We start from the raw sequence: 16602 nt of genomic DNA on the forward strand, positions 1-16602 counted from the left end.
AACCTGGGGAAAAACACAGCTGAGAATGTAAAGGAAAAGAGGGTCACACAAAGAACCTGATTATAGTCAGTTGAACATTAACTGCCGTCTTTTAGTTGTTTATAACACTGAAGGGTTTAAGAGACCAGGAGGGAGTTTGTGTCACTTATCTCCACTTTTTATGGAACAGTACAGATTTCACACCTCTCAAGCGTGGCCTTAAGTTAACTTAAGGGTGAATGCTCAGGGCAGGGAGGCACATTTTGTTTGCGCACAGTTAGAGGGGAAGATTAACATCACCTCTGTTTCTACAGTAAATATCAAGCTGCAGAAAGTTAGTTGTTAGCAGTGGTTCACAACTGGTGGGTTGGGTTGTGGCAAAAAGTCTATGCTGCGCCTTTATTTTGAAGGACATGGGTTTCCTACGATGTGCCTGCATTCACACTCCATGTATCCACTGCTACAGTTACATTTCCATTCTTGAAACTCAATGAGCCCTACAGTAGTTGCATTTATTATGCACTATACTTTAGCTTATTCTGTTGAAAAAAGGCTGTTAATTGAATGATTTGTAGAGGGAATATTTTCCTCTTATACACTGCTGATCATTTTGCTTGACTATTATACTTGTAATACTACTGTACTGTTAATACTACTGCATTAAACTGCACCATTTTTTCATTAAATACATTTGAGCGGTTGAAAATGCTAGATTAGTCATTAAAGAGGAAGTGGTGGGTCCTGAGGCTAGACCAGAACCACCTGCATAAAGGAATCAGGTTAAACAGCTAGCCTGGCTCTGTGCAAAATGATGCACCGCCATGAATTAGCCCTGCATATGAACCTCTGTAAACCAACAACTTATCATCACTACACTAAGATTTTTTGCTAATTCATTGGTGAACTTTAGAGGTGCCGGTACGTGGATTTGTTGCTCTTTGACTGAGCTAACTAGCTGCTAGCTAGCTAGCTGAAACTCCATTTCCAGTCTTTATGCTAACCTAAGCTAAGGCTGTCTAAGTCCAGGCTGTCTTAAGCAGTTTATTTTCTTGTGTCATTTGTGAAGAAAGCAACTAATTCAGCACTAAATGTTAGCAGAAAGAGTGACGTACCAGAGAGAAAACAGAGACAGGGATTTTTCATTTCATGTATTGAAAATCTCCTTTAGATCTTTTATTGTCTTAGATTGCAGTAAACAAAGGACAGCAGAAGTGCTGGTGAACTTTCTCTACTGGATGTATTCATCAATGAACCAAGAGCTTCATTTTATATGCTGCTTTCTTTATTAAGGCGAGCTTATTTGCTGAACAGTCGCTTAAATGTTAAGACACCAATAGAAGCACGACAGGAGGTCCTTTGTTTCACAGCTACTTTGTTGAAGTTCCCTTTAAATGAAACGTTTTTCAGTGACTCCAAACGAACACTAAGGTTAAAGGAGTCGAGATGTTATACACACAGAAAAGTTTTAATCATCAGACAGGATGCATCTGGCTCTGGCTCTGCTCAACCATTTCCTGGGGGACACCATGAAATGATGAGGTGAAACTAGTCCTCGATGCATTTTGGGAGTACCTGAAGCTGTCATAGAAAGTTCCTCTCCGCTTCTACCTTGAAATTGAAAATCTAACTCTGTTGAAAATAGTCAGCTCCTCCAAAACAGGAATTTTGCAGTGGTGGCCTCTCACTGCCCTCACTGCGGCCGACACAAAAACAAATCAACCAACAAATTAAAAACTAAAAATAAATCATACTTTTGTGAAAAGTCCCACCTTTTCAACTTTTTTCCCCCTAACCTGTCACTCTCACTGTCCCTGATTGTCCTCCTCCTGCTCTTTTTTGTCAATAAAGTTGTATTAAAAAATACAATTAAGACTTATCCCTTCCTACCTAATGTCACATCAAACCACCTTGTTTAAAAAAGGAATGACACATGAAGGGAGCAATGATAGCACTTCATGTGACCTTTAATATTTGTTAGTGTAAACACAGTTTTCTCTCATTAATTACAGTACATCTTTCTACAAAGCATATTACCGCACAGGTGATATGAGGTACTCTATAAGGTGTGAGTGTGTTTGTAGCTCAGAGCTTGTGCTCTAGGCAGTGTGACTGTGAAAGTGCTTTAGTTTGCAAGAGGTCGGACACGAACGGAGCGACGATCTCCGGCGTATTGAGATGAACGTGATGATCGCCCGTTACTGTCACCACCGAGTGCTGAAACAAACAGATACAGAGAGAGATGAACTACCACGAGATTATTAACTGTTTAACAGTTACATGATCACAACTAACCACAGCAAACATCGTATTTTCATCACTCACGTTTTCTTCCCGAAAACGCTGGAGAAGTGTTGAGGTAAATTTATCTTGAGCTGGTTCGGAGAGTATTCTGTCAGAACCACCGCGCGCTCTGCAAAAAGACGTTTTTAACATATTCAGTTTAATGCAAGGAAAGGAGATAAACTGTCAATCAAATTGTATAAAAACTTTTAGAGTGTTGCAAAAAAGAAATTTAAATGAGGGACGTTTTCATCCAATGGTGTGAAGAGAATAAACTATGCTCATTGCAAAGTGAGCATGTTCCCCCAGCAGACACAGCAGACGACGTAGAGGTTGTGAACTAGAAACAAAACAAGAAGCTCTGGAAATCCAGCTACAAGAGGAAAATGGATTTCAAACCACTTTCCTCTTCTTTGGTTGTTTAGTGGCTATTGGCAAATAGCTTTTTGTGGCATTACTGCCACTTATTTTGTCAAAGGCTTTTTTCAACTCTTTTTTCTGAGAGAAAGAGATTTTTTGGGGGGGGGACTTTTGCCTTTATTGAAAATGCAGTGAGGAGTGACAGGAAAAGTGGGGAATAGAGAGTGTGGGGAATAAAGATGCATCGACCAGCGGCACATCCGTCGAGGACTATGCCTCTGTATATGGGGCGCTGCTCTACTGACGGAGCTCAACCAGCGCTCCGCACTTTGGATGCAATACTTAAAATGTCAATAAAAATGTGTTTATACACAACTAATCTCTATTTATAGATTCTACATTGAAATATAGAATCTGTAGGTAGGGACATGACAGCGATTTAGGTTCTTATTAATCTTTATAAACAGACATCTGCGTGCTAACAGCTAACAATCTGTTCTACATCAAAAATTTTTGTAGCTGTGTCTATTTCCTGACGTCCCTGAATGCATTGGAAATGATCGATCCGACCTCCGACCTCCTCCCTCTGGGGGATTTAATGAACCAAGAAATTACACTGTTTATTTTGCTGACATGACAACACACAGTCACTTCTCAAGTTGCTCACTAGACTGTAAACAACGGAAAAGGAAGTGTTGGCTGGAAGTTTTTTATCGCTAACCACTGCCTAAACCGGACACGCCCGACATGTTCCCTGTTGTCCCCAGTTAGATGGGTTATGAGATTGATACACAACTTATGATGGATAGCTATGATTAGGACAATGTGTGTGACTACCATGCTTAAAAACACGTGTTCATTGTATGATATTTACATTGTTTGTTAGCCTAATTTCTGCTCATGAGCTACTGCATGTAAGCGGTTACAAATGTCTCTGTGTGCTGTAGTCATTGTCATGAAATTGTAATACAAATATAAATGTCTGTGTAGTGGTGAATTTCTTACAGAACAAGTAAGACAGAGGCTTGGATCTTCGAAAGCATCTCCAAACTCTGCTCCAAACTGAAGCGCGTGATGTTTTTCTGAAAACATAAAAAGAAAAACACACATGAAAACGCTGTGGGCCATGAAAAATATAAGTTAAACAAGGTTAAAAGTGACTTACAAAATTAACTCTTATGTCTCTGGAGAAAACAAAGCCTGCAGAAGAAAAACACATTCAGCTGGCAGCAGATGAGAGAAAGCACAGTGAGATTATTCCCCTCTGAGAGGAGAAGAAGAGATAAAGACAAACCTCCTTCAACTGGAGTCAGACCTCGCTCTAAGAGGATGTAGACGGACTGTTCAGACAGAGTCGGGTTTGCAGTCATTAGCCTGAAAGAAAAAAAAACACTTTAGCAGCTGAATTTAGAGAAGAAGTTCATAGAGATCTGAACATCAGCAGTTAGAGTGGTAGAATACCTTTCAGCTGCCTTCTCATAAGTGTAAACTCTCGTCTTATCTTCTGTCTTTTTCTCAAACTGAAGAAGTGCATCCATCCCCTGCCTCATCACCTGTGATACTTCTGCCTGCAGGGGAAAAAATAAGGAAGAAACTACTAATAGGAATAGACAGTAAAGCTGATACATTTTAGGAAAGAAAAAAATAGTTGGGGGAGGAAGCTAATATTCAGTGAAAAAAATAAACAATAGCCTTGTGTGGTATGGCATCTCTGCTGGTTTTTTATGTTTAAAACAGACGCATCCAGAGCTACACAAAGCAAAACCTCTATCCTTGTTTACTCAGTCCTTCAATATCAGAATCAGAATCTGGGTTTATTGCCAAGTAGGTTTACACATACAAGGAATTTGTTTTGGTGATTTTGGTGCAGAAGAATTAACACAGAACTACAATAAAAATAAGTAAAAGACTTAAATAGAATAAGATAAAAACTAAAGGCAATAAATATATACATCAATATCAATATATCTTGAAGATTTACATTTAAATATGTCTGTTAAGTCACCATCTATCGCCGAACACAACGGTGATTGAGCCTACGGCCCACTGATGAAAGCCTTTGAATTTGCAGAATTACACACTGGGTGTCTGGTGCAACTTTCGCAGAAACAATCACAAGCGGCGCCCAGTTAGTGACGAGTTTTCCATCATCCAGCGATGTAGTGGTTGGTCTGTCAGAGAGGGTAGGCGGAGCTAAGCGGCTGCTTTTCCGGTCTCTGCAAGTGTTGCGAGTAAAAAGTAATCTACTATGGCTGAACAAACAAAGAAAAGATCGAAGACTACAGATACAACTTCAAAAATAAGTGAAAATCCAAAGAAAAAGAAACAAATTCGACGCTCAGATGAAGCAAACAGTCTAAAAAGGAAAGCGACCGTCAGAGGGGAAAATCTAGTTACAACCGGAGCCAACCGTGGACGTCACACATGCAACACTGTCTGGATATCTGGGAAGTGTGCTCCCGCAATGACAGTTTATCACCATAGGTGCCGCCAAAGAGAACACAACTGAAGATCTTCAAGATTACCACTTTAACATCTGATACCCACTGCATACTAGCTAGCTAATTCTTGTCTCATTTGTGGCCTGATAAACAGGACGTTCATCAAGTTCAGCAGTCACATTTTGCTGAGCCTGAACAGCTGCATCCAGGATTTTGACTGCAGTAAGTGGGCGTGGTTTCAGCTAGAAGTTCCTTTTCGCATAAACCGAGTAAAAGTGTCTGTGGCATCTCTGCTGTGTGATGAGGTTGAGCCAACCCTTTTAAAAGAGAAGCATTGTGGTTTCATGATAAACAAAAACTCCTATTTTTCAGTTTTAATCTTACATTTTTGACTTTATTTGTGGAGAATTTGACTTTTTTTGAGAGAATATTTAAGCTCTTCTCTTGAAAATTTGTGGGGTTGTTTTAGTAATTTTGTATGCCTTCGTAGACTTTTCTGACCCTGCATTTGACCACACAAAACTTAAAAGCTCTACAGCAATATGAGGTGCAAAAAAGTGTTCGTACTGAATTTGTAGGCAGGAATCCGTAAGAGTCAAGAAGAACAAGAGCATCCACCATCTCAGGATACAGAGCAGTGAACTGTGAGGAACACATGGGGATCAGATGATGATACTGCATAGGAAACACAACAGTCTCCTTATATTATAAAAACGAGCCTGATGAGACTCTTATGAAACTCTTACCATTGCTGCAATATCACCACCTGTAAATAAAAAGAGCATTCACACTTTAAATTACTTTGTAAGACAGCAGCATATACAACACAGATTCAATTCAGCAGTACAGCTGCACTCACCCATACTGTGAGCTATGATGGAGAATCTTTTCAGCTGCAGAGCTGTGGGAGTTCATTTCACAGATCATCAAACAGGCACGGTCAGTATCTCTTCACAGAATACTGAAAGGTTTTAGATAGTCACAAGTCCTACTGTGGTTCAGTCAAAGGCATAACTAGGGATAGAAAGGTCTGAGTATGTCTGACCTCATGAAAAAAATGTCTCACACACCGTCAACAATTCTGCTTACGTCCCCCACGTATGAAGCTGAACAGTAGAAAACTCCAAGAGGACGATGGGAGGACAGACCGTGCCCTGCCAGGTCCACCGCTACGTATCTGCACTCTGAGAGGGAGACGGAGTACACAAGTGTAATATACTGACAACTATTTAAAGAAGTTTTCTCAAAATAAATATGTAACATAGAGGCACGGTTCTGAGAAAGTTACTTGAGCTTATTTTGTTCAGTTCAGTTTATAAGCTTTTCAAAAAATAATAAGCCCAAGTTAACGTAGTATACATTTATGTTGAAACTCATTACCTGCTCTACTTAAAGGTGTTTTGCCTCTGACAGTTGGTTTAGGTTTAACATTCTGTTGCTATAGAAACAAATATTGGGGAAAGTATTGAGCAGTTACAGTTTAACTGACATTGTCACATTGACCATTTTTCTGGTCCACAACCGAGTAAATTATTGACAGAATTCTATCAGCTCCTCAAATCTCCGAGTATTATATACACACAGTAGGTACTATAATGTATAATGTACACAATGCTTGGCCTTACTTTAACCCTAACAGCTATTTGCTAACCAAGCTAGCCACCACACTAGCTACTTAAGGCTAATGTCATGTTGCAGATAAGTAACTGTCTTTTCTATTCAAACTGATAAGGTCTGCTCGTGCTAACTATTTCATTATTGCTTTATCAGTTTTTTAAATGAATATGTAATTTGGTTTGAGTATAAAATGTATGAATATATGTGTGAATTGCCTGATGAGTTGAAAACCCAAAAAGTTCACGATAAAAAATTATAAAACAAAGAGTGATACTAAAAAAAGGTTTAACATTTTTTGGTTTAACACATGACTTTAAAGATGAATTTATCAAACTTGTCAGTGTTTTATTTTTAGTAGCGAAGAAAGTCATCAAACATTTAACTCAAGTAAAGTATTAATACCACAGTGAAGAAATTATCCATCTCGAGTCCTTTAATTCAAGAGTTACTCATGTAAAAGTACAAGTATTATAGTATCAACAGTACAAGTAATCAGTATTAACATGCAAGTAGTATTTTAATATTAGCTCTTAAAATTGGCGCTGATTTTAACTAATTAATTTGATGATTATATTTTGTTTATTTCTAAAATTTAGACCAAAAATTAGAATACATAAAGTTTGCACTACATGCACGTAAAGTGTCGATCTACAAAGTCGCTCCAGCAATCAGATCGCAATAAAAAATTCAAATATTTTTCTAAATTTGTGTAAAGGAGCACAGAATGGAAAGTTTACCAGGACACAAACATTTTTACTTCAGGCTATACAGAGGATACACGTAATTACTTTTAGCATTATTTTGATTATTGATATGATTGCTACTATTGACTATTTGATGGAGTATCTCATTACATCAACCCAAGAATGTACATATTTGAAGTATACCAATTTAACACTTATAATCATTATCAAATTACAACACTCTTTACATGAAACATCTGAGAAAATGATTATAAATTAATTAAATCTATTTAATTATTCACCCATAAGACAAAGTGTTATCCAGATACCTTAAACGCAAGTCTCATTACTTATTATCCAGTTGTAGTTTACCTTTGGGTAGAAGGGGAATGAGGGTGTTGAAAGAACCACAGTTGTCAGCCCAGCCATGCAGGCACAGCACAGGATAACCATGTTTAGGACCCCAGACTCTCCCTCTGATCTCTCCCCATGGGACCGCTACAGAGAGCTCTGAAACACATGACACGGCACAGCAATCAGTCTGCAGGTCAAAACACAAGACACTATGAAAATCTACAGCTCAAAACAGTTGAAATAATTTGACTTATATTGTTCTAGTATAGCAGACGGCCAGGAGAAAGGATGTGCTCTATAAATACTACAAACTATTTCAACCTTCTTAACTCCTGACAGTGGGTGAACTTCTGTCTTCTCACGGGTAGACTCACAGATGGCTTGCTTTTCTTGTAGCCTGGCTCACATCCCAAAATTAACAGCGAAACTCAACAGGCTGCCAAAACACTACAATGAAGTTGCTACAAACTCTGCAGCTCTGCCTCATAGCTCAACAGGCACACCGTGTGCAAGCCAAAGGTTTCTGTGAGCAGTGCACAGCCTGTTTAAACTTCACATTGTCTGACTTTGTTACCTTCTGTAGCCATTGTTGTTGATGTTGCACAGTGTCAAGCTCTCGCAGTGGCGCTCGCACTCAACATTACACACAAAACCTGAACACGTCTCTCGTGCGTGAAACTAACGTCAACTTCCGTGGTCTCCAGTGGCTGCAGCAGGAAAACTTCGTTGGTTAAACTATCATGGACTCTGATCAAAGTGAGTTATTGTCTCCCTCAGAACGGTCTTCCAGGCAAGAGGAATGCAAAAAATAAGCCAATGCGGGAGTGTCAAATACTGCAGTTCCTTGAATGGCCCCTCGATGCTCGCTCCAAAGCAAAGTCGCTCCCTATTAGGTCGCTAATTTACAGCAGATTTACGCTAATACTTACGCTAAGAACCGTTTATATATTCAGTCATAATTTTATACATAATTAGGGGCATGGTCACTTTGAGTGACAAGTGGATACCAGCTGTCTGGTAGACATCAACACAACTAACTCAGAAGCGTTTCTCTTTTTCAGAGTTAGGATCAAGTCATTTGTGAATGTGAAATCACAAAATGCAAATTAATATTGTTAGCATTTTGTAATTTTAGAGCTTAGATTGTAAGAGAGACCTTCAAATTAAAAGCTGTTTTAAATAAAGGCTGGAAACAGGGTCAGCCAGGATATTGTGTTACAATACTTGCTGAATCTGGATAAATTTCTCTGCTCCAACTCAAATAGACATCTTCCCCCCCCACTAACTTTCCTCACAAACTTTTGAGATTGAACATAAGGACACAGACTTCAGAGACAGTGCGCAACTGGTAAAATATTTACTAAAGGCAGCAGACATCTAAGACATCAGACTTGCTGAAGTGCATTTCAAACATTTATCAAAGACAGCAGGTATAAGGTGATACTACTGCCTGCAAACACCCGTGGGGCAGCAGGAAGGCAACAAAGAAGAAGAAGAAACATGTCGTGTGGTCGAGAAGTCTTTATCTGACTAGCAGTTGAGAGGTATTGTTTGAGGAGTGTACTCTGTGAAACACTTAAGCACAATAAAATATAAAGGCTTTATTTATATTTACCCTCAGTGGCAACTTTAAAATCTAGGATGAAAACTTACTGGCACCCCAGCAAACCTTTTTAATTTGTTTTACAACATGGCATCTCCTCTGAGCAGTCCCTTCCCCCCACATAGTGTAAAAATGTTTTATCCTTTTTCATTCAGATTGTTATTATGGTGTATAATGAACATTACAGCCTCAGAGACAGCTACTTTAGCATTTTTTTATTTGTTACATTAGCACAAAATATGAAAACCTGCCCCGGGTAATGTCACGTGAATCAGTGTACATTGGGTGTGAAGAGTTAAAGATGATTCTGGGGTGTGGGATAAGAAAGAAGTGAGTTTAGAAGACCTCTGTATCCCTCTCATTACCACGGGTCGACGCTAGCGACTTGAGGCTACATTAGCTGCTACTAGCTTGACATTACTAGTATACCTGAATCTCTGACCAAACTGTTGAAGATGGAGTTGCATTGTGGGTTACATAGGAGCCCAGTTTTGACAAGGAAGAAAAAAAGGAAAAAAGAAGACAATATCTCTTTCATTGTTTTTCTTTAAACCATTGTTGGAGTCAAGTGCTTAATAAGGCTAATGACCTTTACTCTATGATGTCATCATCAGCCACACGTTTTCAAGTGTTTTTACTCCTCATTTCCTCGCTGATGACTAAATTGGTACTTTAAAAATGGCATTAAAGTCTGGTGTTCACCTCTGTTATGAAAACAGACTTGATATGAATTCACTAGATTAATGTTACCTGGTTGTGAATACATCCTATTCACTAGATGCGTAAAATACAACTGAGCTGAAAGCACAATTTGGCCCAACCTGCCCATCACTGTTTGACAGACTATCTTGAGGTTATCTTAAAGAATAGTAGCTAAAATGCACATAAACATCTATTAAAATACTTGGAATAATTCAGATGCCCATTTGATGCTAGTCGGCTCGAGGATGAAGTAGCAAGGTGCCTGTAAACAGTACAGCATAAATACAAGACCTTAAAAAAGTTGTTAAATTTACTATAATAAAGGCAAAATGTATGGGTGTTCTGGTCGTGTTTTCTATAGCTTAGAGGTCTGATCATCTGTTAGCCCATCTGGCTGTGACAGCACTTTGCTCTGCAGGAAGTCAGACACTACTGGAGCGACGGCTTCAGGGTTATTCAGATGGACGTGGTGATCGCCCGGTACTGTCGCCACCGTGTGCTGAAAGAAAGAGACAGATAGATAAGTGTGAGATATTAAGTGTTACATTTTAACCCGCATTAATAACCTGCACAATCTTTTTCTGGAACCACTTAGGAGCAGCCTAAGCTAACCGTGAACACCACAGATCAAAAGGTCTGAAGAGGACTATATCAAGCTACTATAATACTGTGGCCGAAGCTGTGTGTTTGTCATCATAATTACAAAGTTGGAAAAGAAATGTTCACTGTATGTTAATTTAACCGTGTTGTGGTCTATTTTTTTAAGGCTGCTGTTTTGAGCTGTGCACAGGTTTTAAAAGATGGCAGTTGCCGGTGCTGTATGCATTCGACCGATCAAGTACACTTGTGTCTGAGCCAGTCACAGTACATTAAACCACTCAATGTTCCTCTTGTGATGGGAGAGTTTCTACTCTCAAGTAGGGGCTAAACAAGGCCCTCTGGTACAATCATAACCTCCAACTCTTCTTAGAATTAGAAGAAAAAGTTACTTTTAAAAAATGCCTGTTGACACATTATCACCTTTTGTCTTAAGGTGAAGTAATTACACAACACTCTCTTGTCATTCAGACATCCAGAATTTTAGAATCAATAATTTACTTGGAATGGTGTTTCTCTGCACATAAATATAAATCCAATATTCTTCTCTTTCTGCTCTGTTCCCGCAAAAACTGTGTCCCATTGCTACTGGGTCGCTGTACAGGTATCGTTAAGATCTTTTTTTTTTGCACTTTTCCTCTGAAAACTCAGAAAATGTCCCAATTAAAACAGCGAGAATGGATAAAACAGTGAAGCTTTGTATCTGAAAGTCACTATAATGCTGCAGGAACTGAGAGGAGCGGCAGACTCAAGTTTTAATTCTCTGTTGGTTCAAAACTCGGAGCCACCCCTCTACATCGTTATCATATAAAAATTGATTATAGCTGGTTTAAAATCATTTGTATTCCCACATCCCAAACTTCTCTTGTGTTCCAAAATGAAAGTCCAGCCTTTAACTTAATTTTGACTTGGAAAGCAACCATCACGGTGGATGTACACTTGATGCACGTCCTGTTTTCTCTTCCTTCTCTGCAGCATTTGACCAGGTTTCAGTATGTAGGTCAGCTTTGAGGTTCTTAGCTATGAAATATTCTGCTGCCTCTGAGACACTGAGCTCGTACTACTCTGCTACTTTTGCATCTGTGCAGCCGTCTGTCTGTCTATCTACTGGGCACAATTACACACACAGGCTTAACAGCTAAAAATAAACCCCTGAGATGCAAGGGTACCTACTTTACACGAGCAGACTGTAAAAGTACACTCACATTTCGGTCCCTATAAGCCTGGAGAAGTGCTGATGTTATTTTCTTTTGATCTGGTTTGGTAAATATTTTCTCAAAGCCTTCTTCTGCCCTGGAAAGACAAAGAAAAGACAACTGTATATTTCAAACTGAGTTAAGTACATGTAATAATAAGGAGATGCGAAGTGGACCTGGTCTCACAGAACGACTAGAACAGAGGCTTGTATCCTCAACTGCAAATCCAGACTCTGCTCCATGCTGATGCGTGCTATGTTTTTCTGAAAAAATAGAAGCATATTGTTATATACTGTTATATAATGGGCTAGACATGTCTATACCGGCTACATCTATTTTTAAGACATAAAAAGGTACAGTGGTGAGTTGGTGCAGTTCAGCAGTAACCTACCAGATTTATACGAAAGTCTCGGGAGAACATCACTCCTGCAAGAAGGAAGTATATTTAAGAGTAAAATTATAATACCCTATAAACCTATAATAAACACAAGCAGAGAATATGGAGATAAAGATGTACCTCCTTCCACTTGAACTAGACCTCGCTCTAAAAGGACATTGACAGACTCTTCGGACAGTTGGGGGTTTGCAGCCAGCAGCCTGAAAGCAATAAAAGGTTTTGATTTTACAGCAGTTTTACAGAAAAGTTGCTGCTTGAGTGTAAAACACCATAAATAAAAAGGTTGCAACACCTCTCTGCTGCCTTTTCATAAGTGTAAACTCTTCTCTTGTCCTCCTCCATCTTTTTCTCATACTGAATCGTCTCATCCATCCCCTGCCTCATCACTTTCGGCATTTCTTTCTGCAAGGAAAAAAGATGAATCAATAATTAGGGAAGCAATTCAAAGCTACGGACGTGTGATTTGTGCACTGCACATCTCTATGTAAAATAGTCTGAAGTAAGGTAGTAGTAAGATATGAGCACTGACCCACAGGACAAAACTGTGTCAGACTGTCACAATTTCAATCATCTATCACACAGAAGGAAAGAGAGAGAGAATCTGTGGGGGTTCTTACTACCACTTGCTGCTTTAACACTTGTCAGTGTATTGATTGTCCTGTCTGTCTGTAACATTGTGTTGTATTTTGTTGTTTTGACCAGGTTTCTCTGGAGAATAAGACTCAGTGTCTCAATAAGACAACCTGTATAAATAAAGGTTGAATAAAAACTTAACACTGTTGTGTAAATCAGGGGCCACAAACTCAAATTAACTTGTGGCCACTGTAGCTGCAGTCCTCTACCAGGTGGAGCTGCTATCACACACTTATTTTCCCCCCAACAATAAATGATGCTGTGCAATGGTTCTGTCCTTTTCCTTCACACCTACTGCTCTGTGTGTTTGGTAAAGGAGGGGTTCAGCAGGGTTCACGAAATTAGAGCCTATTAATACAAAACAGAAAAATGTATCAACTCTTTCGCTGTATTACTGGGCAAAGTATGACTCAACCTTGAACTATCTTTTGTTATATCATTTTCCCTGTTCTTCTTTACTGTATATAACAATAATTCCTAAAAATGAACCAATCTAAATGAGTGTGACCTGGATATCGGCACATATTGGATGGATGAAAAGAAAAATAATTAGGTTACAAGTTTGTGCTCGTTTTTGCTAAAATCCAGTCATGCACATAATGAGACAATTAGCTTCCTGTGGCTAGCTGTAGTGAGTTTTTCCCGCTGGTCTGATGCCGCACGCTGAAACTCCAGAAAAAAGGAAATGATCAATTTTCCACTTCAATTCAAACTTATCCCTGCACCAGTTCGACCTCTATTTAGGTTTGTTACGAAACGTTTTTTGTAGTTTTGCAGTTTAATATGAATGTGAAATAAAACCCATCTTTCATGGACCAATTTTAAACATATCATGAAAAGTAAATGATAACTTCCAAAGTGAAAGACTGGGGAAAAGCAAAAATAAATTCCCATCATGTGGAAGAACTGGTGAAGTTGCTCTGCAGCCCTGAGCTAACTGTTGTCTGGAGTTTAAAAACTGTACCGGATCTGTGGGTAAGAATCCGTAAGAGTCCAGCAGCACGATGGAGTCCACCATCTCAGGATACAGTGCACTGAACTGTGGAAAACACGATACAGAGGACATAACACACAGTAGTTAGAGTTAAATAGTCTCTACAAAGTTAATCTGTTGTGGAAAAAGGACCAAGATGAAACAGGCTTTCATGACTCGATCACATACCATTCCAGCAACATTCCCACCTGAAATAAAAAATATATGTTGTCTTTATAAATATAACACAAAACAAACATTTTGTTTTGTGTAATTCTGCTGTAAAAGCTGAACTCACCCATGCTGTGGCCTATGATGGAGAATTTGCTCCACTGCAGAGCTGTGGGAGTTAATTTCACAGATCATTAACCAGCTCTAGTATCACATCACAGAATAAAAAGACTGTTTGCAGTTGAAAGACAAAATCCCTGTTCTGGTTTAACTGCACTACAGATGCACCGGAGCTGAACTTGAACACACCATCGACGACTCGTCTTACATCCATCACGTAATAAGGAAAGGCGTAGAAAACTCCAGGAGGACGATGTGATGACTGACCGTGGCCTGCCAGGTCCACCGCCACATATCTGCACTCTGAGGGGAAAATAGAAAGCAGGACAACACTGTATTTTAAGGGGTGAAGGATCAAAACAGAAAACATCATCATTTTCTGAAAACTTTGGGGGAATTAGTTCTTAAAACTGGTTGAGTACGACAAAGCTGAGAGGTAGACGGGAAATGCAACTGGTAGCAGGAGTAGCTTAACATATTTAGATATACTATTTGTAAACACACTTTAAAGACAATAATTACCTTTTGGCAGAAGCGGAATGAGGGTGTTGAATGTACCAGAGTTGTCAGCCCAGCCGTGTAGGCACAACACAGGACGACCGTGATCAGGACCCCAGACTCTTCCTCTGATCTCACCCCATGGGACCGGTACAGAGAGCTCTGAAACTGGACACATAACAAAGCCTGGTTTAATAATACTCAGGACAGGCTGTAATCTCTTCTGTTGTTTACCTTCTCTAGATCCAGTACGTTGCAAATACACGCTTTTGTCTTACCAGTTATATTATGGAAAGATATACTCACTCTGTCTCCATGCAATGTAACTAATGACTAATGATTTTAGATTCAGTTTGTTTTGGTTTTTGACTCTTGGATCTAGGGGTGGGACAAAATATCAACACAGCAACATATTGTCGTCCTGACTCGTTCAATACATTTATCTGTAGACTGGCATCAAATATCGCTTTAAGATTTTCCTGCGATTTTTAATCACCGCGTCACTACTTCATGACGCGCTTATTACATGACTGAGGGTAACATGAACGGAAATTATCTGGCCGAAGAAGAAGTTGCCAGCAGGATAAAAGAAAAAGAAGATGACGGCGGGATAATGTCAGACAGTGGTGAAAAGTAGTTAAGAGATGCGCCAGCCACTTTCAAATCCAAAGTCCTAATTTGTTTTTATAATTGTTCTATAGTTCTGTAAATTTAATACAAAGACTGAAAACTCAAATTCAGTGAAACTGACACCGAATTGCAGTGAATAAATACATTAATCCTGCTCTTTACCTTTTAAGGGGCATTTTGTATTCTTCAGTTAATCAGATATTATGATGTATCATTATATGCTTTTTGCATTATTGCTTTTTTGGTCAGTCATACACCTTCCTTAATGTCAGCCCAGTTTGCTCTCCTTTTTAAGTTATACAATTAAATGTACACTAATGCTATTTCTTTCTCTCATGACGAGGACTCTATAAAGATTTCATATTTAATATCTTTGCCCTTGGCTCATTAGGTGTCCTGTATTATTTTTGTGGTCATCAACGAGCATTAATAAAAGTACGGGACCCCGGTCTTAGTTGCCGCACAAATACTTGTAAAACTAGAAGTAGCATCAGCAATTCACGATTCATTTCTCTCTTCTATAAAACAGAAGTCATGGTTTTTAAATGTTCTGGTGGTAAACACACGTTACAAACAGAGGCACAGATAGTCAGCTAACCTGCTTGCGTGATTGCCTTGGTGTGCAAGTGTCTGACGCCCTTCAAAGCTTGTATCATCTTAAAGAACTAGTCCGCTGAATAACCGGTGTTATAAAAACATCTAAAAGTTAGAAATATTCGGGGAAAAGATAAAAACACTTGTTGTTGACTCTGACAGAATACTCTTTCAGCCTTGTTAACTTTGACATCTGATTTCCGGGTGTCGAAAAACAGATGACGCAAGCTGAAGCTGCTATTGGATAATGGTCAAGCGTATTTACAGCCTGGACCAATCACCGTGAAGAAGAGGAGGGGCTTACCTTTCACACGATAACCGTTAGCCAGCAGAGGCGGCCTGATGGGTTTTACTTTCTATACATTTCACCATATGAACTCAGGTATATGATTACCTACTGCTCTTAAAAACAAGAATGTATATTACCAATGTCAGATTATGACGTGGAAATACGGCTAAAATAATGCGGCTAAAATAATGCGGCACTTCAAATAAACAAAGAAAACAGTAACTAACCAAATAAGCTGAGGTGCAGCTGCAACCAGTACAAGTGGGTAGAGAATAAGTATCGCAGTATAAGGTATATCAAGATATTAAAGTATTGCAAGAGAAAAAAAGCACAATATATACTTGTATTCATTATAGGCTATCACTAGATTAATATTGTGCTTCAAAGTAAAAGCATGATTTTAAGTCGATTAAGAAAGAGCTTATTTATAAATATTAATTGTTAAAAGTAGCACAAGTAGCAGACAGAATATTAGAGTATCCTTC

General features: G+C 39.0%; 2 protein-coding genes across 2 annotated transcripts; both read right to left on the reverse strand.

Annotated features, from left to right (window-relative positions):
• Positions 1-1947: 1947 nt before the first annotated feature.
• On the reverse strand, positions 1948-8404 carry LOC138595148 (serine hydrolase-like protein). Its single transcript, XM_069666489.1, has 12 exons — positions 8289-8404; positions 7733-7870; positions 6131-6244; positions 5920-5961; positions 5807-5826; positions 5628-5702; positions 4081-4187; positions 3914-3993; positions 3785-3819; positions 3625-3701; positions 2302-2389; positions 1948-2193 (listed from the first exon to the last, which is right to left on the reverse strand). Exons 1-12 carry the CDS (start codon positions 8299-8301, stop codon positions 2062-2064), a joined length of 921 nt encoding a protein of 306 aa, XP_069522590.1. The 5' UTR covers positions 8302-8404; the 3' UTR covers positions 1948-2061.
• Positions 8405-9146: 742 nt separating this feature from the next.
• Positions 9147-16018, reverse strand: LOC138594699 (serine hydrolase-like protein). The gene is made up of 12 exons (XM_069665881.1): positions 15833-16018; positions 14629-14772; positions 14296-14409; positions 14114-14155; positions 14005-14024; positions 13807-13881; positions 12502-12611; positions 12330-12409; positions 12204-12238; positions 11999-12075; positions 11822-11909; positions 9147-10518 (listed from the first exon to the last, which is right to left on the reverse strand). Exons 1-12 carry the CDS (start codon positions 15888-15890, stop codon positions 10375-10377), a joined length of 987 nt encoding a protein of 328 aa, XP_069521982.1. The 5' UTR covers positions 15891-16018; the 3' UTR covers positions 9147-10374.
• Between the last annotated feature and the right edge of the window lie 584 nt (positions 16019-16602).

Source organism: Semicossyphus pulcher, unplaced genomic scaffold (assembly GCF_022749685.1).
Source record: "Semicossyphus pulcher isolate SPU_LCO1_2020_fin unplaced genomic scaffold, fSemPul1.0.p SCAF_17, whole genome shotgun sequence".
NCBI classification, from domain to species: Eukaryota; Metazoa; Chordata; class Actinopteri; order Labriformes; family Labridae; genus Semicossyphus; species Semicossyphus pulcher.